This window comes from Lampetra fluviatilis, chromosome 46, assembly GCF_964198595.1.
Source record: "Lampetra fluviatilis chromosome 46, kcLamFluv1.1, whole genome shotgun sequence".
NCBI lineage: Eukaryota > Metazoa > Chordata > Hyperoartia > Petromyzontiformes > Petromyzontidae > Lampetra > Lampetra fluviatilis.
In genome coordinates this window covers 6922393-6949332 of record NC_136320.1, presented here as the reverse complement: position 1 = coordinate 6949332, position 26940 = coordinate 6922393, and the positions used below count along the sequence as shown (strand labels likewise).

Sequence of the window (26940 nt, the reverse complement as noted above, 5' to 3'; positions counted from 1 at the left end):
CACTCACTCACACACCCACTCACTCACACACTCACTCACACACTCACTCACACACTCACCCACGCACTCACTCACACACTCACTCACACACTCACTCACTCACCCACACACTCACACACTCACTCACACACTCACACACTCACCCACGCACTCACTCACACACTCACTCACACACTCACTCACCCACCCACTCACTCACACACTCACTCACACACGCACTCACTCACACACTCACTCACTCACACACTCACCCACTCACTCACTCACTCACACACGCACTCACTCACGCACTCACTCACACACTCACTCACACACCCACTCACCCGCTCACTCACCCACCCACCCACTCACCCACGCACTCACTCACACACTCACTCACCCACGCACTCACTCACACATCCACTCACTCACACACTCACTCACACACCCACTCACCCGCTTACTCACCCACCCACTCACCCACTCACACACTCACACACCCACTCACTCACACACTCACTCACACACTCACTCACTCACCCACCCACTCACACACTCACTCACTCACCCACGCACTCACTCACCCACGCACTCACTCATACACTCACCCACCCACTCACACACTCACTCACACACTCACTCACCCACACACTCACTCACACACTCACTCACCCACACACTCACCCACGCACTCACTCACCCACGCACTCACTCACACACTCACTCACACACTCACTCACCCGCTCACCGACTCACCCGCTCACCGACTCACCCCACTGCAGCTCACAACAACTTCGCGTCTCAATTATGTTTGGCATTTTTCAAGATCAGGCAACGCATGAGGCTCAGCTGGTCACCCCACAGATGGCTCTTTGCTCCATTCATCCAAATGTCTCTGTTTTCCCTTTCCCCGACTCGCCCGCGATGACACGTCCTTGGGTTGCCCGCACCGTTCAGAGGCACAAATCACCCGCTCGTTGTCTGCACTTGCTGAAAGCATGCTATCTAAACAGACAGGGCTATTACCACGCGTACATAAATAACAGCTTTCACTCTGCTATGATGAAAGCGGGACTCCGTGCTGTTTTTTCCACGCGTAAAAAAAAAACATTTTGCTTCGGTCCATCAGCCTATTGACTTCCCTCGATAATATTGTCCAGCAGCGTTTGTGTTTTTAGACAACGCTGAACCGGTTTCGAAACACTGTCATCGGTATGGCATAAGTATACCAAGTTTGCAGTCGATACCACATTGGGAAGTGGGTTAACATTGAGTGACAAGATTTGAGGGTACGGCAACAACAACAAAGTTAAATAAAAGCGTGTAATAAAAACAAATGTTTTAAGGCATCCACCTTGGCTGGAGGAGGGGTGGGATGGAGGGAGGGAGCCAGGGTGGAGGCGTTCGAAGCGGATGCACTCGACACATTAATTCGGACGGGCGGTCCGTAAGCGGCGTCTCTCTTCGTTATCGGCTACTCCGCAAAAAAAGGCCTCCCACGGCCGTGGCGCTGTTATCCGCGGATGGCTTTAAGGTAACAAAACGAGGAGAGAGAGAGAAAAAAAACACATTTTACCATTGATCATCGTCGTCGAAGAGCCCCTAACCCCCCCTCCCCCAACCCCCCTCCCCCCTCCCCCCGCCCCCCTCCCCCCACCCCCCACCCCTATTAGCGCTGAACCTTGCCGTGCCCCGCGAAGACGACGTGAAGGTGGCAACGCAAATGGGGACTGAACATCGTGTCGCGAATTCCTGGCGCGCAACCACCCAGCCACCCACCCAGCCAGCCACCCACCCAGCCACCCACCCAGTCAGCCACCCACCCAGCCAGCCACCCACCCACCCAGCCACCCACCCACCCAGCCACCCACCCAGCCACCCATCCACCCAGTCAGTCAGCCACCCACCCATCTAGCCAGCCACCCAGCCAGCCACCCATCCAGCCACCCACCCACCCAGCCACCCACCCAGCCACCCACCCAGCCACCCATCCACCCACCCAGTCAGACCCACCCCCCCCGGTCGCAAGAATAACAACGAGCATCGCTTAAAGCGGCGGTGGCGGAGAAAGAAGGGAAAGGAAAGAGGATTGAAAAAAACCCTCCTCTGTGCGAGAAAGGGGGCCGTGGCGTTGTCGGGGACTTATCGAGCGGCTCGCCTGTTGACTCGTCGCCCCGTGTGCACTCAGGTTAACACAGCGGCTGCAAGGGAATGTTGAGTGTGCGTGTGTGTGTGCGACGCTCACAACAACGAGCGGAGCGCCGGGTGGATAAAGCGCAGCAAGTTGGCACAGCAGGGGGCACAGGTGGTGCATCAGCAGCCAGTCATCTCGGTCATCTCAGTCAGTCGACCCGTGGCACCTGCTGGGTCTGCCCCGTGACCTCCTGCCAGCGGGCGTTCGACACTTCACGTGGCCTCAAGGTGCACATGGCCTGGCACAAGCGTCGTGGTGACGTCACCGCCACTTAGTGGCGAATGGCGGTTGTTGTTGTTGTTGTTTGTACGTGTGTGTGTATATATATACGATAGTGTAGCGGTTAGCGCGCTGCGCTATGAACCCGGCGACCCGAGTTCGATTCCCGCTCACGGCCAACACCAGTGACGATTATCTGAACCGGTCCTGGGCCTCCCCTAGGTCGACTCAGCCTCAAATGAGTACCTGGTGCGGTGTGTAAACATCACCACTAGGGAGACAAAGGCGGTCGGGTGTAGTGCTGGCCACCCACCCCCTCGTGTACCGTTGCGGCCTTCATAGGTGCTCGCTAACAGCACTTGCCCCTACAGTCTGTCAAGGCTATATGGGGGATCTTTGTCTTTGTATATATCTATATATCGGTGTACGTCTCGCCCCACGTCACCGCAGGGTCACGAGAGCCGTTCGAGACGCACGCGACCTGCCGATCGAACTTTCGTGTGCCACTTGGGTGGACAGAGGAGGGAGATTTGAAAGAGAAAAAAAACCTTTGCCAGTAGCCTCGACTGCCGCGGCGGGAGATGGAATCGAACCGGGGGGCTCTGGTACGCGAGTCTACGCTTTTTTTTATTAAACGCTTTCTTTTAACTCACTCTGTCTGTTGTTGTTGTTGCTGTTGTCGTTGTATCCTCAAATCTTGTAACTCAATTTTAACCCACTTCCCTATGTGGTCTCGACTGCAAACTTGGTATACTTACGTCTTATTTGATGACAAGACTATATCATATCATTAAAAATTAGAATATATATTTTTAAACATGTTTACACGCTTTTATTTAACTCACTCCGTCTGTTGTCGTATCCTCAAAAAACCTTGTAACTCAATTTTAAGCCACTTCCCAATGTGGTATCGACTGCAAACTTGGTATACTTATGTCATACTGATGACAATACTATATTATATCATAAAAAAAATTAAACAATCTTTTTACACGCTTTCTATTAACTCACTCTGTCTGTTGTTGTCGTATCCTCAAATATTGTAACTCAATTTTAACCCACTTCCCAATGTGGTCTCGACTGCAAACTTGGTATACTTATGTCATACTGATGACAATACTATATTTTATCATTAAAATAAAATACAAATATTTTTCAACATTCTTTTTTATATGTTATGTTTCGGCTTGGGTCTAATTGTCCACGCTCAACTGACGTTGGCTGTATTTGGCCACGGCCCCTTACGTTGTGGCAAGCTTCGGGGCCACTTCCTGGAATCGTGGAGTTCTGCCATTACTAGTACAGTTCATAAAAGCGTGTTTTAAAACAATGATATTACTTATTGACTAAAACTCCGCAGTAGCAGCATCTTCGTAGTTTGAGAGGATGCTTCCAAAAAATATGCATAGCTTAACAATCACTCAAACGCAACGCCAGTGTTCTTGCACAACGACGAATTCAGCCAGCTAATTTGGTGACTTTGAAAGAAAAAAAAAGAACCTGAAGTAATCACCGTGTGTATTTCGGGCCGCCGTGTGTCTCAAATTGGAATAAGTTCACGGTGTGACGATGCGATACCTCCGTTTGCTAAATCACCTGCGGCTTGTATCGCCGTGCCGCGGTCACTCTGCGTTGTCTCCATTCGAATTTCACGTTTCAAATAAAAATAATGACCCTAGTAAGTGAAATAACGAAGGCGATGAGCCGTTTGGCGTCTTTCGTGGGTGGTGGTAAAGCTATAAGGGCAAGGAATTAAATATACAAAGCCCCCCCCCCTCCCAAAAATCTATAACAGCCTCGCCCCCCTCAAACTTAAAACTTAATCAGGACCTGCGCACGTGCGTATCCTTGTGTGTGATATTTGTTGACACAGTAGGGGGCACAGGTGGTGCATCGGCCAGTCATCTAAATCAGTCGACCCATGGCACCTGGGTCTGTCCCGTGACCTTCTGCCAGCGGGCGTTCGACACTTCACGTGGCCTTAACATGCACGTAGCCTGGTACAAACGCCGTGGTGACGTCACCGCCACTTAGTGGCGAATGGCGGTTGTTGTTGATGTTGTTGTTGCTATTTGTGGGGAGCGGTGGTGCAGCGGTTAGCGCGCTGCGCTACGAACCCGGCGACACGAGTTCGATTCCCGCTCACGGCCAACGCCAGTGACGATTATCTGAACCGGTCATGGGTCTCCCCTAAGTCAACTCAGCCTCAAATAAGTACCTGTTACGGTGTGTAAACATCGCCACTTGGGAGACAAATGCGGTTGGGCGTGGTGCTGGCCACCCACCCCCTCGTGTGCCGTGCCGGCCTTCATAGGTGCTGCTCGCTAACAGCACTTGCCCCTACAGTATGTTCAGGCTATACGGGGGATTTTTGCAATTCGTCTCGTGCTCTTTGCAAACCCCTGGCACCTGGGTCTGTCGCGTGCGTTCGTGCACATAGCCTGGCACGAGCGCCGTGGGGACGTCACCGCCACTTAGCAGGCGCATGGAGGTTGTTGTTGTTGTGCTGTTTGTTTGGGGCGCAGTGATGTAGCGGTGACCTGAGTTCGCTTTCCGCTCAAGCCCAACTTCCGTGGTGCATATTTGAACAGGACCTGGGCTTCTCCGAGGTCTACTCGGCCTTAAGTTAGTACCTAGGGTGCAGTGGGGAGACAAAGGCGGCTGGGCGTTGTGCTGGCCACACCACCCCCTCGTGCGACGTGCCAGCCTTCGTAGTTGCTCGCCGAAGGCACTTTACCCAACGGCATGTGAGGGCTATGAGGGGGATATTTGTCTTTGTTATTTTTTTGTTTAAGTTCTGTTACGTTTTTGAAGTTAAATCTGTGCCAGTCTTTCTTTTTTCTTTGTGAAAGTTATTGTTATTTCTGGGGACTCAACAGGTTAGGGGATATTTTTTTCTTCCTTCTTTCTTTTCAAGGCAGGTGGGAAATTTATGTTGCTGTAAAGATAAAAGAGATGTCTCAGTGTGCGTGTGTTCGTCTTTTGTTCTGCGCCCGAGTGTGCGTGTTCGGAGCGATAACGCAGCGGTGATCGCGCTGCCGCCAAACGCCTGGGCGAGCCGAGTTCGATTCCCATCTCACGGATACCAACGCCAGTCGGGATTATCTGAACCGATCCTGGGTGTCCCTCCCCTAGGTCGACTCAGACTCAAATTAGTACCTGGTGCGATGTGTAAACATCGCCAATGGGGAGATAAAGGCGGCCGGGTGTGGTGTTGGCCACTCACGCCCTCGTGTGCCGTGCCGGCCTTCGTAGGTGCTCGCTAACAGCACTTGCCCCAACAGGCTGTTAAGGCTACACGGGGGATCTTTGTCTTCATGAGCTTGTGTTTGTTTGTCTTGTGCCTGAGAGCGCTTGCGGGGAGCTGCGCTACGAATCCGGCGACCCGAGTTCGATTCCCAGCTCACGGTACCAATGCCAGTCGGGATTATCTGAACCGGTCCTGGGTGTCCCTCCCCTAGGTCGACTCAGACTCAAATGAGTACCTGGTGCGGTGGGTAAACATCGCCACTGGGGAGAGAAAGGCGGTCGGGCGTGGTGTTGGCCACTCACGCCCTCGTGTGCCGTGCCGGCCTTAATAGGTGCTCGCTAACAGCACTTTTTGAGGAGCTGTGGCGTACAGCAATATGAACCCGGCGACCTGAGTTCGATTCCTAGCTCACGTACCACCAACACCAGTGACGAATACCTTCATATGTGCTGGGCCTCCCCTAGGTTGCATCAGCCTCAAATGTGTACCTGGTTTCGTTTGGCCAACATCACGAATGCAGCGACAGAGGAAGACCGGGCACATGTGGTTCTGGTTACACCGGACCAACCACTCACGTACCACACCGGCCTTAATAGGCGCTTGCTAACAGCCCTCTGTGGGTCTATACGACTTTCTACGGGGGAATTTTGACTTAAATGTTGACTTAAAGCTTTCGTGACTGCAGGAATTCATATTCTGTGGGTCTTTCGGTAAAGCCACGTAGATATAAAAAAAAATCGATATCACGACGTTTCGATCGCAAACACAAGCAATCGTCGTCAGCTGAAAAATATAGCGGGAGCTGCTGAGGCAGGAATAAATACATGGTGGGAGCGCTCCTAGGGCAGGGAGTTCTAAAGGTTTGAGATGGGTTGTAGCCCAAGGGTCAGTGGGCGGGGCTAGAGATGAAATTTGCATGTTAATGTAGGATCGGTGGCCAAGACTACGTACGGGGGAACCGATGTGTCGATTGTTGGTAGCAACCCACGACTCTACGAGGACGGTATAATCGAATCCAAATCCTGGCCACGGTCCACACACACAAACAACAAATTGAGCCGCCAAAAGCTGAATCAGAACGCAACATTGCTTGGCCACCCCCTAGGTTGCCTCGGCCTAAAACAACGAACTTTTTTTTTCGTTAATTTTTTTTTTCCTCTCACCCGATTTTCAGCGCGCTCGATCAACGTCAGGGGCGCGGTTCGCAAGCGCTCGAATCACGCGCCGAGGCGCCCTTTAAAGGGCGCTCGCTCCAACAACAAAACAGAAAATCCTGGGCTTGGCTGCAGAGGCCTGTCGTGACTAACCCCTTTGTGTTCTACTACTAAACCATGCGAATAGTAGAAGGAGGGGGGGGGTGATGGGGGGGGGGCGAGCTCCACTCTTCCACCCCCCCCCCACACCGAACCCCACCAACATTACACAACCCGCTGGTCGCGTTCCCCAGCCACCCATCCCCTCTGTACGCCGTGCCGATGATACGTCCTCTCGCGCGGCGTTAGAATTCCGACGTTTGTTTTCCTTAAGCAGGCGGTGGTGGTGGGTGGATGGGTGGTGGTGGGGGATGTGGATGAGGAGGGGGGGTAAGAAAAATATCTGTCGTGTTGGAATGTGAGTATACAGGGCCCCTTCATGAAACGCGTGCCCACGATGCGCCACGTACGAAGCCCATGAATGACATCTGAGGCGTGCTCACTTCGTGATGTGCGCGGATACGTTGAACTTCTTTCGCACCGTACGTGGCCAGCCGTGCCTATCAAAGGTGCTGTATTTAGGTATCGATTTTGAACTTTTATCGCTCCGTACGTAGTTAACCGTGCTAATCGGAGGTGCTGCATTTACGTATCGATGTTGAACTTCTTTCGCACCGTACGTAGCCAAGCGTGCTCATCGGAGGTTCTGCGGCAGGAGAGTCTCGGCCCGTACCTGGACATCTGTGAGAAAGAGCTTCATGGCTCATCGGATTTCTCCACAGCCTAAGTAAAGATTCCGATTCTGAATCCCAAGATTAGTTTTTTTTGGCGAGGGTCCTGCCCCCCCAAAAAACTTTCGCTGGTGTCGTTTATTTATGTATTTGTTTGTTTGTTTCGAGCGTGAGACAGAAGCGGAGCACGCCGTGACGAACCCCCCCCCCCCCCCCCCACTAAGCAATGCAACAGCGGTCAAACAAAGCGCGGCAACCCCCCCACCCACCCCCACCCCTCCTGCTTGTCGCCTGCGAGCGGAGCGTGGCTCGGCGTCGGCCCTGGCACGAGGGGGTGAGAATGGGGGGGGGGCCTCCCCCCCCCCCCCCCCCCAGCGTCGAACGCTCACCCCCCACCCCCGGTTGCACGCGAGTACAAAGACCCCCCCCTCCCCTAAACCACGAGTCGGCAACCAAGACAACAACAAGACAGCAACAAGACAACAACAACAAGACAACAACAACAAGACAACAACAAGACAACAACAACAAGACAACAACAACAAGACAACAACAACAACAAGACAACAACAAGACAACAACACGACGAACACAACAACAAGACAACAAGACAACAACAAGACAACAACAAGACAACAACAACAAGACAACAACACGACAACAACAACAAGACAACAAGACAACAACAACAAGACACCAACAAGACAACAACAACAAGACAACAACACGACAACAACAACAAGACAACAACAACAAGACAACAACAAGACAACAACAACAAGACAACAACAACAAGACAACAACAACAACAAGACAACAACAAGACAACAACACGACGAACACAACAACAAGACAACAAGACAACAACAACAAGACAACAACAAGACAACAACAACAAGACAACAACACGACAACAACAACAAGACAACAAGACAACAACAACAAGACACCAACAAGACAACAACAACAAGACAACAACACGACAACAACAACAAGACAACAACAAGACAACAACAACAAGACAACAACAACAAGACAACAACAAGACAACAACACGACAACAACAACAAGACAACAAGACAACAACAACAAGACAACAACAAGACAACAACAACAAGACAACAACAACAAGACAACAACAACAAGATAACAACACGACAACAACACGACGACAACAACAACAAGACAACAACACGACAACAACAAGACACCAACAAGACAACAACAACAAGCGCCATCGAGAGAGCCGCAATGCTCACACACACTGTGTGAGTGTGCGTGATTCACACGCACACTCACACACGGTGTGTGTGATTCACGCACACACTCACACACACTGTGTGTGAGTGTGTGTGCGCGTGAATCCGAGACGTTGCTGCTTGACGAACGACGTCACGCGCGCGGCGCTTCGAGAGCCGCGTGCCGACGTCGCACCCCGCGTCCTCGACAGAACCGGCGGGGGGGCGAACGCTGCCGGACATCGCCTACGAAGGCCGCCCGTCAGCACGGCGGTCTACGTACGGTGCGACAGAAGTTCCAACGTACACGCGTGGCCGGAGTGGCGCGCGAGGGGATGGGTGGCCAGAGTTGCTGATGTTTACATTCTGCACCACGTTACAACATTTAAGGCTGAGTCTACCTAGGGGCCGTCCATAAATGACGTCACGCGATTTTGGACGTGGGGTGGGGCTGGGTGGGGAGGGGCTGGTCACCCCGTGGTGCCCTTATAAATCTCAACGTTTAACCTACTCACGCCGGCTTGTGCCCGCCCTCACAGTCGGGCATATTTTCGGAATACACCACGCCGCCGTTGACCCTGGCCATTGACCGAGCAACCCAACGTTCCTACCAGCTCCCTCCGCAGGAATGTGTTCATATGCAGCCCCATACTTTTCTGCAGAACGCAGAGAAGAGTGTGTCTCATAGTCTGAACAATACTGCATTTCGAACGCGATACTACCGCTTTGTATGTCACCCTTAGCAAAACACCTTGAGAGCAAAATTTTATTTTAACAGGAGATGAGTCCCACCTAAATGCTCTGGAAAAAACTTTTCCTTAATTGTATTTTCTTTTTTATAAATATAATGTTCATAATCAATGGCGGAGCCAGGATGTTCAGGTAGGGGGGGCAATCCCTCCAACAATGAGAAATGATAGAGGAGTTGTTAGTAAGTAAGGAATTGTTAGTAAGTAAGGACTTGTCCCTTGCTTTTTATTCGACGCGTGTGCCGCGATGCCGCAGCCGTCGATCGAGGATCGAATTCGAACCGCGTGGTGTGATCGGCATCGCGCTCGCTGAAGGTGTTGATGCCTTCAGCGAAGTCGTGTGCTGTATACGCAACTCCGCACAATTATGTGAGTCACTCATAACCGCTTTGCCGTTACTTATTGCCAATTATGGACTCAGACTATTGTCCTGTAATCTCATAGAGTCCCTGGCACGTAATAACATGCTACACGGTGGCAGTGGGGGTCGCAAAATGCCGATTTATTACTAATAAACCCCAATGATCCCCCACTGGCTCCGCCAGTATATATAATCCAATTCTCTTTTGCACCCACAAAGCGCAGCACGGTAGCTAGATGTGCACTGCCTCGCCTGGTATACAGGAGGTCTTGGGTTCCATCCTAACCACGACGCCTTTATATTTACACTCTGCACGTTCTCCCTGTGGTCGCGTGGATTTTTATCTCCGGATCCTCCGATTTTTCCCTCCACATTTCGAATCAACGCCACGTGTTTAGAACATTTGTCTGCCATACGTGTCCACGCGACAAGCCGCTTCGTTGAACAATCATTTCTGATAACCAGGTGGCATCTGAAAAAGAGCTAAATAGCTCAGTGGGCCTTACCTGGTGAAATAAAACATTAATATCATGCTAATCTCTCACATTAACATCATGCTAATCTCTCACATTAACATCATGCTAATCTCTCACATTAACATCATGCTAATCTCCCACATTAACATCATGCTAATCTCCCACATTAACATCATGCTAATCTCTCACATTAACATCATGCTAATCTCCCACATTAACATCATGCTAATCTCTCACATTAACATCATGCTAATCTCTCACATTAACACCATGCTAATCTCTCACATTAACATCATGCTAATCTCTCACATTAACATCATGCTAATCTCTCACATTAACATCATGCTAATCTCCCACATTAACATCATGCTAATCTCCCACATTAACATCATGCTAATCTCTCACATTAACATCATGCTAATCTCCCACATTAACATCACGCTAATCTCTCACATTAACACCATGCTAATCTCTCACATTAACATCATGCTAATCTCTCACATTAACATCATGCTAATCTCTCACATTAACATCATGCTAATCTCTCACATTAACATCATGCTAATCTCCCACATTAACATCATGCTAATCTCTCACATTAACACCATGCTAATCTCTCACATTAACATCATGCTAATCTCTCACATTAACATCATGCTAATCTCTCACATTAACATCATGTTAATCTCTCACATTAACATCATGCTAATCTCTCACATTAACATCATGCTAATCTCTCACATTAACATCATGCTAATCTCTTACATTAACATGCTAATCTCTCACATTAACATCACTAGCCCCGCCCACTTCTTTATGACCCTTGGGCTACACCCATTTCAAACCTTTTGAAACAGTCTGCATCAGCAGCAGACCATGCTTTCTCACCTGATGACGGACGCTTGTGTTGCGCCCGAAACGTCGTGATTTATTTGATTTTATACCTACGTGACTTTACCGAAAGAACCAAAGAGTATGGTTTTGCTACAGTCACGAAAGCTTCAAATCAAGATTAAAACTTGTTAGGCTTAGTTTATATTAACCGGGACGGCCGTGCGGGTATCTGACCCGTCGTCAATACTGGGCAAACCAGGGCAGGTGGCAACCATTACCTGGCATGGGTGGAAAAAACCCCGATTTTCCAGCGGCAGGCATCGGATTTTTTTATTTTTTGAACCAATGAAACCGGATTTCCCCCAATCTCAGATGATCGGGTTTAATATAAAAAAGACAATTAAACCCGATTGTAAAACACCCGACTGTGCCACCCTTGTTACCTGGGCCCCACCAGCCCGGTTGGGGGAGGGGGGGGTGCAGTTGCACCGCCTGCACCCCGACTGACCAGCACGTACCTGCCCCGAAGGCGAAGAAGAGGGTGGAGGAGGGGTGAGCGTGCAGGAGGGCCGCCACGCGTCGCCCCATACGCTCGTTGCGCTTCTGGATGAGCTCCGTGCGGAAGTAGCGCTCGGTCTGTGCCGACACGTCCTCCTCCTGCTGCTGCGCGTCTTCCTCCACCACTTCCTCCTCCCCCGCCTGCTTCACAACAACAACAACAACAGCAGCAGTCGCCATTTACCACTCGTTGCTGAGCGATGTCGCCGCAGAGCTTGTGCCAGGCTAGGTGCACTTTGAGGCTATCAGGTGACGTGTGGAAGGCTCGCTGACAGGTCACAGGACAGACTCAGGTGTCATGGTTCGACTAAGACACCTGGTGCTCACCACTTGTGCCACCTTGCAGTGTGTTGGACGCACGGCGCTCCGCTCGTCGTTGTGAGCATCACTCCTCTGCCCTCCGTTGTTGCTGGAGGGCTACTGCCGCCAATTGCCCAGTAGCAGCAGCAGCGTCCTTCACGAGCCGATCTTGACACTGCTGGTACCAGCCATCGGCAATTCCACTCAACTCCACATCCTCCTGTACCACATCAGTCCATATCTCCTCTAGCCCGTTGAGCCCCCTCTATCTGGTCAAACGGAAGCTGCTTGGGCATGCAGTGGCTGGGCATGTAGGTGACATGGCACCAACCAATGCAGCCTCGCCTGCCGGAGGAGCTCGCTGATAGGATTGTGTCCAGGTGTCTTTTAAGGATGTGTGAGCTCCTCACACATGCCAGTCTGGTGAAAGTCAGGGCGGATCGTAAGGCAGGCAGTTGTGAATGTTTCAGAGCCGGTGCAGATGTTCATTCGGAGGGGTTCCACGTTTCGCAAGCGTAGAGAAAGGAGGGCACAACCCTGTGGCCGAGAAGACCCGGGGCTTCATGTGGAGCAAGGCCGTAGCCATGGAGTCAACATTGGGGGGGACCAAATCTTTCAGGGGGTCCTCCCCAGAAAAAAAATCTGAATTTGAAAACTCATTTCCTGCCTAAAATATAAAAAAACTAACACATAGGATGGACTTTTTACTTATTTTTTACAATAAATGTCTAATAGTGTATTGTATTACATTGCTCTGTTTTTTTCTTTTTTACCTTTTCTTGTTTCATTGTATGTAATGGCAGAGATTAGGGATTAATAAGTACAACCATAACCACAATCATATATATACAGAAATCTATTTTATAGCAATATATTGGGGGGGGGGGGGACATTTTGAGCATATTTAAATATTGGGGGAGCAATAGGGTAGGCAGCTTCCACACGCCGTTACACAGCCGAAGAAAATAAAACGGCGCTCGACTGATCTGAAGACAGACGAAGCAAAGCTCCCCCATGTAGCCTGTACAGAATGTTGGGGCAAGTTCTGTTAGCGAGCCCCTTTGAAGGCCAGCACGGCACACGAGCGGGTGGGTGTCCAGCACCTCGCTCTATTGCCGATGTTTACACACCACACCAGGTACTCATTTGAGGTTGAGTCGACCTAGGGGTGGGTCCAGGAGCGGTTTCAAATAATCGTCACTGGTGCTGGCCGGGAGCAGGATTCGAACCCGGGGTCGCCAAAGTTCGGACCGCTACGCCACGCACGGACACACAGACGCGGAGCGCAGTCAGCAACAGATGGTGGATGTTGTGTCGGTGCGTGGGCCGGGATGCCGCTGGGCTAACGAAGGCTTTGCGCATGCACACACACACACAGAGTCGCAGGTCACACACAGACAGGGCTGACCCCCAGAGCCCTCGCACACACAGAGCGAGCGAGCGAGCGAACGCTCCACCGCAGAGAGAGAGAGAATGATTGATTGGGGAGGGAGGGAGGGGGGCTTAAGATGTAAACAAAGGCAGCATGAGAGACTCGCAGTCTGAGAATCTGCACCCCACAGCAGCGGACACCCAAAAAAAGTACGAGCCAAATCGTAGCGTTGCGCGGTTGCGTGTTGTCACCGCGCGTCGTTCGGCACGATGTCCGATGTTCCGCTCCACGCCCCTAGGAGCGCCTTCGGGAACTGAATTGAGCAGCGCGCTTTTTCTCTCTATTGTATCGCATTGCCAGCTGCTGCTGCTGCTGGTGCTGGTGTTGGTGTTGGTGTACGCATGCGCTTGCATGTATCGAGGGCTTTCAATTTCTGTTCCAGGAATTATGTTGGCTACGCCACATTCATCTCGCCTTATTTAGTCCTCGTGGAGTCAAAGTATTTGCGATGGAAAGCCTGACCTTGTACTCCAGTGGTAGTGCCTTACGCCGATGATCGCTCATCCAAGGCAGTCCAGCAACATTCCGGAAAAAACTATCGAGTGAGAAATTCACGCGCAATGTACAGCCCCCCCCCCCCCCGCCCGCAACCTCCCCCATCCTTGTCGATCCATTGCTGGATGACCTAAATCTAGATTGGATGATGACCTCTCCGTGCCCTATCTCGCCGTGAGCGGCTGTTTGACCATACTTCACCACGCTAGTTTCCGCAGGTGTCGTCGCTGACCGCTGCCACCACTCCACCCGTTGGAATGTGGGGTAACTAACGAGCGAAGTGCACGGTAAGTTTATCGCGGTGAGTAGCGACGGAAGAGAGATGAAGGAAGCGAGCGGCTGCCGTTGATCGAGCGGAGTGAATCACCCAGCGCTGGATCGTCAATCAACCTGAACCACGTGACATTGAATTTGGAAGCGTGGCGCATATCTCCACGTGATCCACCGACCTTGCATCAAAAGCACCTCACGAACCTCTCGACCAGCGGTGCTTCATTTTCTCAGCTCCCGATTAGCTCGCTTGGCTACGTACGGTGCGAAGGAAGTTCAACGTGCATACCGGAGCAGGCAACACGTGACTCGCGATAGCCACAGTCAGCCTGGATGCCGCATGTGACAATGTTTTCTAGTAGACTGGAATAGGTGGCAAGTGACTCGTAGCGACCAAAGCCACAGCGCCAGAGACGGACACCGGACAATTGATGTGGTGTGCCGGGTGCGAGATATATTTTGAAAACCGGCTGACACGTAGGCCCTACTCTTGACGTGTTAACATTGCGAAACGGTCAGACGGGCGCTGTCTCGGTGGGGGCTGATTGTCAGTGTCGGGGCAAGAAGCCAAACTCTCCTGAGCGATTCCCTCCTGTGCGGGAGAGAGACACGGACTGACCGTCTGAATGTGATTGAGACCCTGGGAAATGAAAAAAGAAAGTCTCGTGGATGCTTGTTCCTGGGAAACTGCCCTGCCAGAATGTTTACGCGTGTGTCAGGAACTGAGCCAAAACCTCCCAAGATACTGGGGGTTCCAGTCCCGGGTCAAACGGGTCATTGTGTAGATGCCGTGGAACAAAATTGAAAATGAAACATTTCTGCGAGGAGGAGGAGGGAGGAAGAGGTGATGATGTTCAGCACTTTGTCAATTCACTGGTGAATGGAGGCCTCCCCAGGCAGTGTCGGTCACCAGTTATTTGACCATACTTCACCAGGACGGGGGGTGGGGGTCGGACATCACTCGCCACTGACAACCGCGCGGCGGTTTTCGCGGGAGAAGGCCCCGGGCAACGCGGAGCGAAACGTCGGACATCGTGGCCGATAAACCCCCACGAAAGCGCAGGTTAACCCGCCGCTCGCGTTCGCCGCGGCCCGAGAACTCCAGGATCAGAATCAGAACCCACCGGGAGCCTCGGTTCCGCCCCGCGGCGCAATGCAAGCGCCGGCGCTAACCGCCGAGCCCACCGCTCCTTTCAGCCGCCGACTGGAATTAGGGGAGAAGTGGCATGAAAGTGAAAAGGAAACTTAAACAATGGCAACCACAATGGACCAGAGTTCGACGGGGGAGGCGGCGGCGGGGGGGGGGAGTTTGTGAATAAAGAACTAATGGAATTATTCGTCGAGGGAGAACCGCAACGCTGCGTTAATTGGATTGGGAGCAATGAGCTGAAATTCAGGGTGAAATTAGGGCACGTGTGTCGATACGTGGGTGGGTTTCCGAGGATGGGTGAGGAGAAGCGGGGGTGGTGGTGGGTGGGTGGTTGGGGGGGGCATGAGAGGGTGGGAGGATTGGTGGGTGGGTGGGGCGGCTGGCTGGCTGGGTCGGTTTGAGTCACGCGAGAGGGCCTTTGAATAAATAAATTTCGCGAAAAAAATTGAGACGGTTGCTGTTTTGCGCGAGGCCCGAAGAGTGGCGCGTTCAAGATGTTTGCTAGCAACGCATCTTCCACATGCGGGCGAGGTGGCGGCGGCGTCGGCGGCGGTGGTGGTGGTGGAGGGGTGGCGTGGGGGGCCGGGGGGGGAGGATTGCGGGCTCACGGGGGTGCACGTGGATGGGACGTGCGGAGAGAAGGACAGATGGACGCGCTGACAAAGCGGATTAAGCTATTTAAAGATCGATGAGCAGGTGACTATAATTCGTACACGGATGGAGAAATTAATAGATTTTTTAAGAGAAAGATGCCCCCCCCCCGTTTAGCCTGAGCACGCTGTCGGGGACAGTGCTGTTCGCGAGCGACGTTGGTCAACACCACGCCCGGCCGCCTTTGTCTCCCCAGTGGGTGATGTTTACACACCACACCAGTTGCTTGTTTTAGGCTGAGTCGACCTAGGGGAGGAGGTCCAGGACCGCTTCAGTTCATCGTTACTGGTGTTGTTGGCCGTGAGCGGGAATTTAACTCGGCTCAACCAGCAAACAAAGACAAAGATCCCCCGTATAGCCTAAACAGACTGTTGGGGCAAGTGCTGTTAGCGAGCACCTATGAAGGCCGGCACGACACAGGAGGGGTGGGTGGCCAGCACCACACCCGACCGCCTTTGTCTCCCTAGTTGCGATGTTTACACACAGAACTAGGTACTCATTTTGAGGCTGAGTCGACCAAGGAGAGGCCCAGGACCGGTTCAGATAATCGTCACTGGTGTTGGCCGTGAGCGGGAATTGAACTCAGGTCGCCGGGTTACCCACTACCAACACACACACACACACAGATGTACGGACACAGTACAGCAGATGAACAAACACACGGACAACAAGATCACCACCGGCATGTGGTCAGATAATACGTTAGCAAACACAGAGCACTCGGGGAAGAGACAATCTTTCTCACACACACAAACACACACCGTTCATAATGGCCTGTCGGAATGTTCGAAAAATTGTCGATAAACACAGACAACCGACGCGCACGCACGGATGCACAAAAATAACAAAAGATTTTCTGTCTTCTTCCCCGTGTAGCCTTTAAAAGGCTGCTGGGGCAAGTGGCAGTGTGCTGTTAGCGAGCACCTATGAAGGCCGGCACGGCACGCGAGGAGGTGGGTGGCCAGCACCACGCCCGGCCGCCTTTGTCTCCCCCAGTGGCGATGTTTACACACCGCACCAGCTACTCATTTGAGGCTGAGTCGACCTAGGCGAGGCGCAGGACCGGTTCAGATAATCCGTCACTGGTGTTGGCCGTGAGCGCGAATCGAACTCGGGTTCGCCGCGTTCGTAGCGCAGCGCGCTAACCGCCGCACCACCGCTCCCCACTTGCACTAACACACAGACAAGACAAAGATAAAGATCCCCATATAGCCTGGAACAGACTGTTGGGGCAAGTGCTGTTAGCGAGCACCTATGAAGGCCGGAACGGCACACGAGGGGGTGGGTGGCCAGCACCACGCCCGACCGCCTTTGTCTCCCTAGTGGCAATGTTTATCTCCCTAGTGGCGATGTTTACACACCACACCAGGTACTCATTTGAGGCTGAGTCGACCTAGGGGAGGGCCCGGAACCGGTTCAGATAATCGTCACTGGTGTTGGCCGTGAGCAGGAATCGAACCTGTGTCGCCTGGTTCATAGCGCAGCGCGCTAACCACTACACTATCGCTCCCCAGACACACACACATAAACACACACAGACACACAGCGAGACGAGTGGCTATGCTACCGAACGTCTGAGCAAGGGCGAAATGTGCGCGGTTCGGACAAAACGAGGTCAGCGTGCCGAATCGTGGGCTTTGCGCGTGATGGATGGGACAGCGTCAGGCAAAGTCTTGTTCAGGGTTCATTACTCCCATCACTCCGGGGTGGGGGGGGGGGTGGTGAAGTGTGGCCTGTTGACACGGTCAGCGCTCGGCGTTGAAGTCCGGCACATCTGGGAAGGACTCGTTCAAGGATGTGCACACACGCGCACGCTCTCACGTACGCACGCTGGCAGAGGTCAAATATTAGCAGTGATTTAAGAGGTTCCCTTTGTAAGTAGTCGGAGGAGGAAGTCAACTTTCTTCTCGGTGTCTATGGGACCTTGTTCAAAAAAATTTATAGGTTTTTTTTTCCCCTTTCTGGCAATGACGCAGGAGGTGTTCAGATGTTCAAACGCCAAATAGAAAACGTTTGCAAGGCATCAAGTCTGCATTAACCACACGTACTTGTGGCGAACATGCAAACGAACATGCTGTGCTAATGTATGCATTGTCTTTGAAACTCATTAGCCTACGCCAGAGACAACCTCCTTTATAGCATTGTCTCACCAGTGTAACACAACAGAACTCCAAAAGGCGAACACTACAACGACAATGCAAGTTTCAGAGCATGTACAAAGCTCGGCTTGAGCAGTGTTTGAACATCTAACCATCGGTTTTATTGCCAGAAAGAGTACAACCTTTTCCTATTTTTCAAACTTTGATACCGGCAAAAATGGTCCCACAGATTAAAGCGTTGATGTTCGTCTGTCCGTCTGCCTCTGTCTGTCTGCCTCCCCTTTCCATCCGTATGTCTGTCTGCCCATCGATGTGTCTACCTGCCTGCCTCGCCTGTCCATCTGTCCGCCATGCTGATGACGTCGTTACACGCTATCACCACGTGATCCCGATCACAAGCTCACGTGATGCACCGTCCTCATTATCATCAGCAGCAGCCATGAATAATCCACTGCTGGATGACGGCTTATCTGTCAAGCTCCTGCGACGTCACAAATGTACCCAGCAGCCTGCGTACGAGCTGAATTAATCGCTCCATCCCCTCAATGAGGGCCCACTCAGAAATTATTCGCCTGAAAAAAAATCATCAAAATCCGAAATGTAAAACTGTTCAATTTGAACCATCATGACTAATCGACCGACAGAATATTTTAGTTAAAAAAAAGATCGTTTGGAAAATAAAAGACGGGCGTGTTAAAAATCGACACGCAGAATATTTTAGTTAAAAAAGAAACCGGTGTTCAAAAAAATGTGAACCTCTGGAAACCACCGAAAAGAGGGAGTTGTCAAAAGAATTCCCGGAGACAAACGCCCGTGTGTTCGAGTCGGGGAGTTCCTCTCCTGAGACCAGGGCGGTGACAATGCCGCTTGTGCCAATGACGGAACCTCTGAACGCACAGCGGGCTCGCTGCCGTGTCAGACGTATCACAATTATGGAATCATAGTCCAGGGGTTCCGCGTTAGTTCGGCTCAACAGATTACCGTGGCGAGAGCGATTAGCACATTCATTTCACAAATTAACCGGAGCAAATTGTTGAAAAATACAAATTGTTGAGTAACCGCGTGCCGTGTAATTTAGATCGTGCAACCTCTGCTTGTCCGTTCACCCATCACCTACCCCAGTAAACAACGAGGAAGGAGTGGCTTGTGGGACAAATCCAACCTCTACGGTGCGAAATTGCTCCTCCAAAGCGGCCTCCATTCACTCTCACAAGATACAGTGAGGGAAAAAAGTATTTGATCCCCTGCTGATTTTGTACGTTTGCCCACTGACAAATAAAGGATCAGTCTATAAGTTTAATGGTAGGTTTATTTGAACAGTGAGAGACAGATTAACAACAACAAAATCCAGAAAAACGCATGTCAAAAATGTTATAAATTGATTTGCATTTTAATGAGGGAAATAAGTATTTGCCCCCCTCTGCAAAACATGACTTAGTACTTTGTGGCAAAACCCTTGTTGGCAATCACAGAGGTCAGACGTTTCTTGTAGTTGGCCACCAGGTTTGCACACATCTCAGGAGTGATTTTGTCCCACTCCTCTTTGCAGATCTTCTCCAAGTCATTAAGGTTTCGAGGCTGACGTTTGGCAACTCGAACCTTCAGCTCCCTCCACAGATTTTCTATGGGATTAAGGTCTGGAGACTGGCTAGGCCACTCCAGGACCTTAATGTGCTTCTTCTTGAGCCACTCCTTTGTTGCCTCGGCCGTGTGTTTTGGGTCATTGTCATGCTGGAATACCCATCCACGACCCATTTTCAATGCCCTGGCTGATGGAAGGAGGTTCTCACCCAAAATTTGACGGTACATGGCCCCGTCCATCATCCCGTGAAGTTGTCCTGTCCCCTTAGCAGAAAAACACCCCCAAAGCATACTGTTTCCACCTCCATGTTTGACGGTGGGGATGGTGTTCTTGGGGTCATAGGCAGCATTCCTCCTCCTCCAAACACGGCGAGTTGAGTTGATGCCAAAGAGCTCCATTTTGGTCTCATCTGACCACAACACTTTCACCCAGTTGTCCTCTGAATAATTCAGATGTTCATTGGCAAACTTCAGACGGGCATGTATATGTGCTTTCTTGAGCAGGGGGACCTTGCGGGCGCTGCAGGATTTCAGTCCTTCACGGCGTAGTGTGTTACCAACTGTTTTCTTGGTGACTATGGTCCCAGCTGCCTTGAGATCATCGACAAGATCCTCCCGTGTAGTTCTGGGCTGATTCCTCACCATTCTCATGATCATTGCAACTCCACGAGGTGAGATCTTGCCGAGGAAGATTGACAGTTCTTTTGTGTTTCTTCCATTTGCGAATAATCGCACCAACTGTTGTCACCTTCTCACTAATCTGCTTGGCAATGGTCTAGTAGCCCATTCCAGCCTTGTGTAGGTCTACAATCTTGTCCCTGACATCCTTGGAGAGCTCTTTGGTCTTGGCCATGATGGAACATTTGGAATCTGATTGATTGATTGCTTCTGTGAACAGGTGTCTTTCATACGGTAACAAGCTGAGATTAGGAGCACTCCCTTTAAGAGTGTGCTCCTAATCTCAGCTCGTTACCTGTATAAAAGACACCTGGGAGCCAGAAATCTTTCTGATTCAGAGGGGGTCAAATATTTATTTCCCTCATTAAAATGCAAATCAATTTATAACATTTATGACATGCGTTTTTTCTGGATTTTGTTGTTGTTATTCTGTCTCTCACTGTTCAAATAAACCTACCATTAAAATTATAGACTGGTCATTTCTTTGTCAGTGGGCAAACGTACAAAATCAGCAGGGGATCAAATACTTTTTTCCCTCACGGTACCTGTTAGCTCTAAGTAACTCTCACAGCTATATGTTAGCTTTAAGTAACTCTCATAGACATCTGTTAGATATAAACCTCACAGAGATATGTTAGCTATAAATTCCACAGAGACGTGTTAGCTATAAGTCATTCTCACAGCGATATTTATGCTCTAATTGACTCTAATATAGATATGCTAGCTCCAAGTAACTCCCACAAAGAACGGTTGGCTATAAGTAACTTTCATACAGATGTCTTAGCTATTCGTAACTGTCACAGAGAAGTGTTAGCTCTAAGTGACTCTCACAGAGACCTGTCAGCTCTAAGTGACTCTCACAGAGACTTGTGAGCTCTAAGTGACTCACACAGAGACTTGTGAGCTCTAAGTGACTCACACAGAGACTTGTGAGCTCTAAGTGACTCACACAGAGACCTGTGAGCTCTAAGTGACTCACACAGAGACCTGTGAGCTCTAAGTGACTCTCACAGAGACCTGTGAGCTCTAAGTGACTCACACAGAGACTTGTGAGCTCTAAGTGACTCTCACAGAGACTTGTGAGCTCTAAGTGACTCTCACAGAGACTTGTGAGCTCTAAGTGACTCACACAGAGACTTGTGAGCTCTAAGTGACTCACACAGAGACCTGTGAGCTCTAAGTGACTCACACAGAGACCTGTGAGCTCTAAGTGACTTACACAGAGACCTGTGAGCTCTAAGTGACTCTCACAGAGACCTGTCAGCTCTAAGTGACTCTCACAGAGACCTGTCAGCTCTAAGTGACTCTCACAGAGACTTGTGAGCTCTAAGTCACTCAAACAGAGACATGTGAGCTCTAAGTGACTCACACAGAGACCTGTGAGCTCTAAGTGACTCACACAGAGACCTGTGAGCTCTAAGTGACTCACACAGAGACCTGTTAGCTCTAAGTGACTCTCACAGATACCTGTCAGCTCGAAGGGACACACACAGAGACCTGTGAGCTCTAAGTGACTCTCACAGAGACCTGTGAGCTCTAAGTCACTCAAACAGAGACCTGTGAGCTCTAAGTGACTCTCACAGAGACCTGTGAGCTCTAAGTGACTCACACAGAGACCTGTCAGCTCTAAGTGACTCTCACAGATACCTGTGAGCTCTAAGTGACTCTCACAGAGACCTGTGAGCTCTAAGTGACTTACACAGAGACCTGTGAGCTCTAAGTGACTCACACAGAGACCTGTCAGCTCTAAGTGACTCACACAGAGACCTGTGAGCTCTAAGTGACTCACACAGAGACCTGTCAGCTCTTATTGACTCACACAGAGACCTGTCAGCTCTAAGTGACTCACACAGAGACCTGTGAGCTCTAAGTGACTCACACATAGACCTGTCAGCTCTAAGTGACTCACACAGAGACCTGTGAGCTCTAAGTGACTCACACAGAGACCTGTCAGCTCTAAGTGACTCACACAGAGACCTGTGAGCTCTAAGTGACTCACACATAGACCTGTCAGCTCTAAGTGACTCACACAGAGACATGTCAGCTCTGAGTGACTCACACAGAGACCTGTGAGCTCTAAGTGACTCACACATAGACCTGTCAGCTCTAAGTGACTCACACAGAGACATGTCAGCTCTGAGTGACTCACACAGAGACCTGTGAGCTGTAAGTGACTCACACAGAGACCTGTCAGCTCTAAGTGACTCACACAGAGACCTGTCAGCTCTAAGTGACTCACACAGAGACCTGTCAGCTCTAAGTGACTCACACAGAGACCTGTGAGCTCTAAGTGACTCACACAGAGATCTGTGAGCTCTAAGTGACTCTCACAGAGACCTGTCAGCTCTAAGTGACTCACACAGAGACCTGTCAACTCTAAGTGACTCTCACAGAGACCTGTCAGCTCTAATTGACTCACACAGAGACCTGTGAGCTCTAAGTGACTCTCACAGAGACCTGTCAGCTCTAAGTGACTCTCACAGAGACATGTGAGCTCTAAGTGACTCTCACAGAGACATGTGAGCTGTAAGTGACTCACACAGAGGCCTGTCAGCTCTAAGTGACTCATATAGAGACCTGTCAGCTCTAAGTGACTCATATAGAGACCTGTCAACTCTAAGTGACTCACACAGAGACCTGTCAGCTCTAAGTGACTCACACAGAGACCTGTCAGCTCTAAGTGACTCACACAGAGACCTGTCAGCTCTAAGTGACTCATATAGAGACCTGTCAACTCTAAGTGACTCACACAGAGACCTGTCAACTCTAAGTGACTCACACAGAGACCTGTGAGCTCTAAGTGACTCATACAGAGACCTGTCAGCTCTAAGTGACTCACACAGAGACCTGTCAGCTCTAAGTGACTCACACAGAGACCTGTCAGCTCTAAGTGACTCACACAGAGACTTGTGAGCTCTAAGTGACTCACACAGAGACTTGTGAGCTCTAAGTGACTCACACAGAGACCTGTGAGCTCTAAGTGACTCACACAGAGACCTGTGAGCTCTAAGTGACTCTCACAGAGACCTGTGAGCTCTAAGTGACTCACACAGAGACTTGTGAGCTCTAAGTGACTCTCACAGAGACTTGTGAGCTCTAAGTGACTCTCACAGAGACTTGTGAGCTCTAAGTGACTCACACAGAGACTTGTGAGCTCTAAGTGACTCACACAGAGACCTGTGAGCTCTAAGTGACTCACACAGAGACCTGTGAGCTCTAAGTGACTTACACAGAGACCTGTGAGCTCTAAGTGACTCTCACAGAGACCTGTCAGCTCTAAGTGACTCTCACAGAGACCTGTCAGCTTTAAGTGACTCTCACAGAGACTTGTGAGCTCTAAGTCACTCAAACAGAGACATGTGAGCTCTAAGTGACTCACACAGAGACCTGTGAGCTCTAAGTGACTCACACAGAGACCTGTGAGCTCTAAGTGACTCACACAGAGACCTGTTAGCTCTAAGTGACTCTCACAGATACCTGTCAGCTCGAAGGGACACACACAGAGACCTGTGAGCTCTAAGTGACTCTCACAGAGACCTGTGAGCTCTAAGTCACTCAAACAGAGACCTGTGAGCTCTAAGTGACTCTCACAGAGACCTGTGAGCTCTAAGTGACTCACACAGAGACCTGTCAGCTCTAAGTGACTCTCACAGATACCTGTGAGCTCTAAGTGACTCTCACAGAGACCTGTGAGCTCTAAGTGACTTACACAGAGACCTGTGAGCTCTAAGTGACTCACACAGAGACCTGTCAGCTCTAAGTGACTCACACAGAGACCTGTGAGCTCTTAGTGACTCACACAGAGACCTGTCAGCTCTTATTGACTCACACAGAGACCTGTCAGCTCTAAGTGACTCACACAGAGACCTGTGAGCTCTAAGTGACTCACACATAGACCTGTCAGCTCTAAGTGACTCACACAGAGACCTGTGAGCTCTAAGTGACTCACACAGAGACCTGTCAGCTCTAAGTGACTCACACAGAGACCTGTGAGCTCTAAGTGACTCACACATAGACCTGTCAGCTCTAAGTGACTCACACAGAGACATGTCAGCTCTGAGTGACTCACACAGAGACCTGTGAGCTCTAAGTGATTCACACATAGACCTGTCAGCTCTAAGTGACTCACACAGAGACATGTCAGCTCTGAGTGACTCACACAGAGACCTGTGAGCTGTAAGTGACTCACACAGAGACCTGTCAGCTCTAAGTGACTCACACAGAGACCTGTCAGCTCTAAGTGACTCACACAGAGACCTGTCAGCTCTAAGTGACTCACACAGAGACCTGTGAGCTCTAAGTGACTCAAACAGAGATCTGTGAGCTCTAAGTGACTCTCACAGAGACCTGTCAGCTCTAAGTGACTCACACAGAGACCTGTCAACTCTAAGTGACTCTCACAGAGACCTGTCAGCTCTAAGTGACTCACACAGAGACCTGTGAGCTCTTAGTGACTCACACAGAGACCTGTGAGCTCTAAGTGACTCACACAGAGACTTGTGAGCTCTAAGTGACTCACACAGAGACCTGTGAGCTCTAAGTGACTCACACAGAGACCTGTGAGCTCTAAGTGACTCTCACAGAGACCTGTGAGCTCTAAGTGACTCACACAGAGACTTGTGAGCTCTAAGTGACTCTCACAGAGACTTGTGAGCTCTAAGTGACTCTCACAGAGACTTGTGAGCTCTAAGTGACTCACACAGAGACTTGTGAGCTCTAAGTGACTCACACAGAGACCTGTGAGCTCTAAGTGACTCACACAGAGACCTGTGAGCTCTAAGTGACTTACACAGAGACCTGTGAGCTCTAAGTGACTCTCACAGAGACCTGTCAGCTCTAAGTGACTCTCACAGAGACCTGTCAGCTCTAAGTGACTCTCACAGAGACTTGTGAGCTCTAAGTCACTCAAACAGAGACATGTGAGCTCTAAGTGACTCACACAGAGACCTGTGAGCTCTAAGTGACTCACACAGAGACCTGTGAGCTCTAAGTGACTCACACAGAGACCTGTTAGCTCTAAGTGACTCTCACAGATACCTGTCAGCTCGAAGGGACACACACAGAGACCTGTGAGCTCTAAGTGACTCTCACAGAGACCTGTGAGCTCTAAGTCACTCAAACAGAGACCTGTGAGCTCTAAGTGACTCTCACAGAGACCTGTGAGCTCTAAGTGACTCACACAGAGACCTGTCAGCTCTAAGTGACTCTCACAGATACCTGTGAGCTCTAAGTGACTCTCACAGAGACCTGTGAGCTCTAAGTGACTTACACAGAGACCTGTGAGCTCTAAGTGACTCACACAGAGACCTGTCAGCTCTAAGTGACTCACACAGAGACCTGTGAGCTCTAAGTGACTCACACAGAGACCTGTCAGCTCTTATTGACTCACACAGAGACCTGTCAGCTCTAAGTGACTCACACAGAGACCTGTGAGCTCTAAGTGACTCACACATAGACCTGTCAGCTCTAAGTGACTCACACAGAGACCTGTGAGCTCTAAGTGACTCACACAGAGACCTGTCAGCTCTAAGTGACTCACACAGAGACCTGTGAGCTCTAAGTGACTCACACATAGACCTGTCAGCTCTAAGTGACTCACACAGAGACATGTCAGCTCTGAGTGACTCACACAGAGACCTGTGAGCTCTAAGTGACTCACACATAGACCTGTCAGCTCTAAGTGACTCACACAGAGACATGTCAGCTCTGAGTGACTCACACAGAGACCTGTGAGCTGTAAGTGACTCACACAGAGACCTGTCAGCTCTAAGTGACTCACACAGAGACCTGTCAGCTCTAAGTGACTCACACAGAGACCTGTCAGCTCTAAGTGACTCACACAGAGACCTGTGAGCTCTAAGTGACTCACACAGAGATCTGTGAGCTCTAAGTGACTCTCACAGAGACCTGTCAGCTCTAAGTGACTCACACAGAGACCTGTCAACTCTAAGTGACTCTCACAGAGACCTGTCAGCTCTAATTGACTCACACAGAGACCTGTGAGCTCTAAGTGACTCTCACAGAGACCTGTCAGCTCTAAGTGACTCTCACAGAGACATGTGAGCTCTAAGTGACTCTCACAGAGACATGTGAGCTGTAAGTGACTCACACAGAGGCCTGTCAGCTCTAAGTGACTCATATAGAGACCTGTCAGCTCTAAGTGACTCATATAGAGACCTGTCAACTCTAAGTGACTCACACAGAGACCTGTCAGCTCTAAGTGACTCACACAGAGACCTGTCAGCTCTAAGTGACTCACACAGAGACCTGTCAGCTCTAAGTGACTCATATAGAGACCTGTCAACTCTAAGTGACTCACACAGAGACCTGTCAACTCTAAGTGACTCACACAGAGACCTGTGAGCTCTAAGTGACTCATACAGAGACCTGTCAGCTCTAAGTGACTCACACAGAGACCTGTCAGCTCTAAGTGACTCACACAGAGACCTGTCAGCTCTAAGTGACTCACACAGAGACTTGTGAGCTCTAAGTGACTCACACA

The 26940-nt window shown here is 50.5% G+C and overlaps 1 protein-coding gene across 2 annotated transcripts in view; it reads right to left on the bottom strand.

Moving 5' to 3' along the window:
- The window catches only part of LOC144947731 (metalloprotease TIKI1-like), a 99601-nt gene that overhangs the window by 22251 nt on the left and 50410 nt on the right, over window positions 1-26940 (bottom strand). The window contains exon 7 of one of the 2 annotated variants that reach the window (XM_078877060.1): window positions 11743-11926. In XM_078877060.1, coding sequence (XP_078733186.1) covers window positions 11743-11926 — 184 coding nt within the window. The remainder of the gene's footprint in view (window positions 1-11742; window positions 11927-26940) is intronic. The other variant, XM_078877061.1, reaches the window with a different exon arrangement.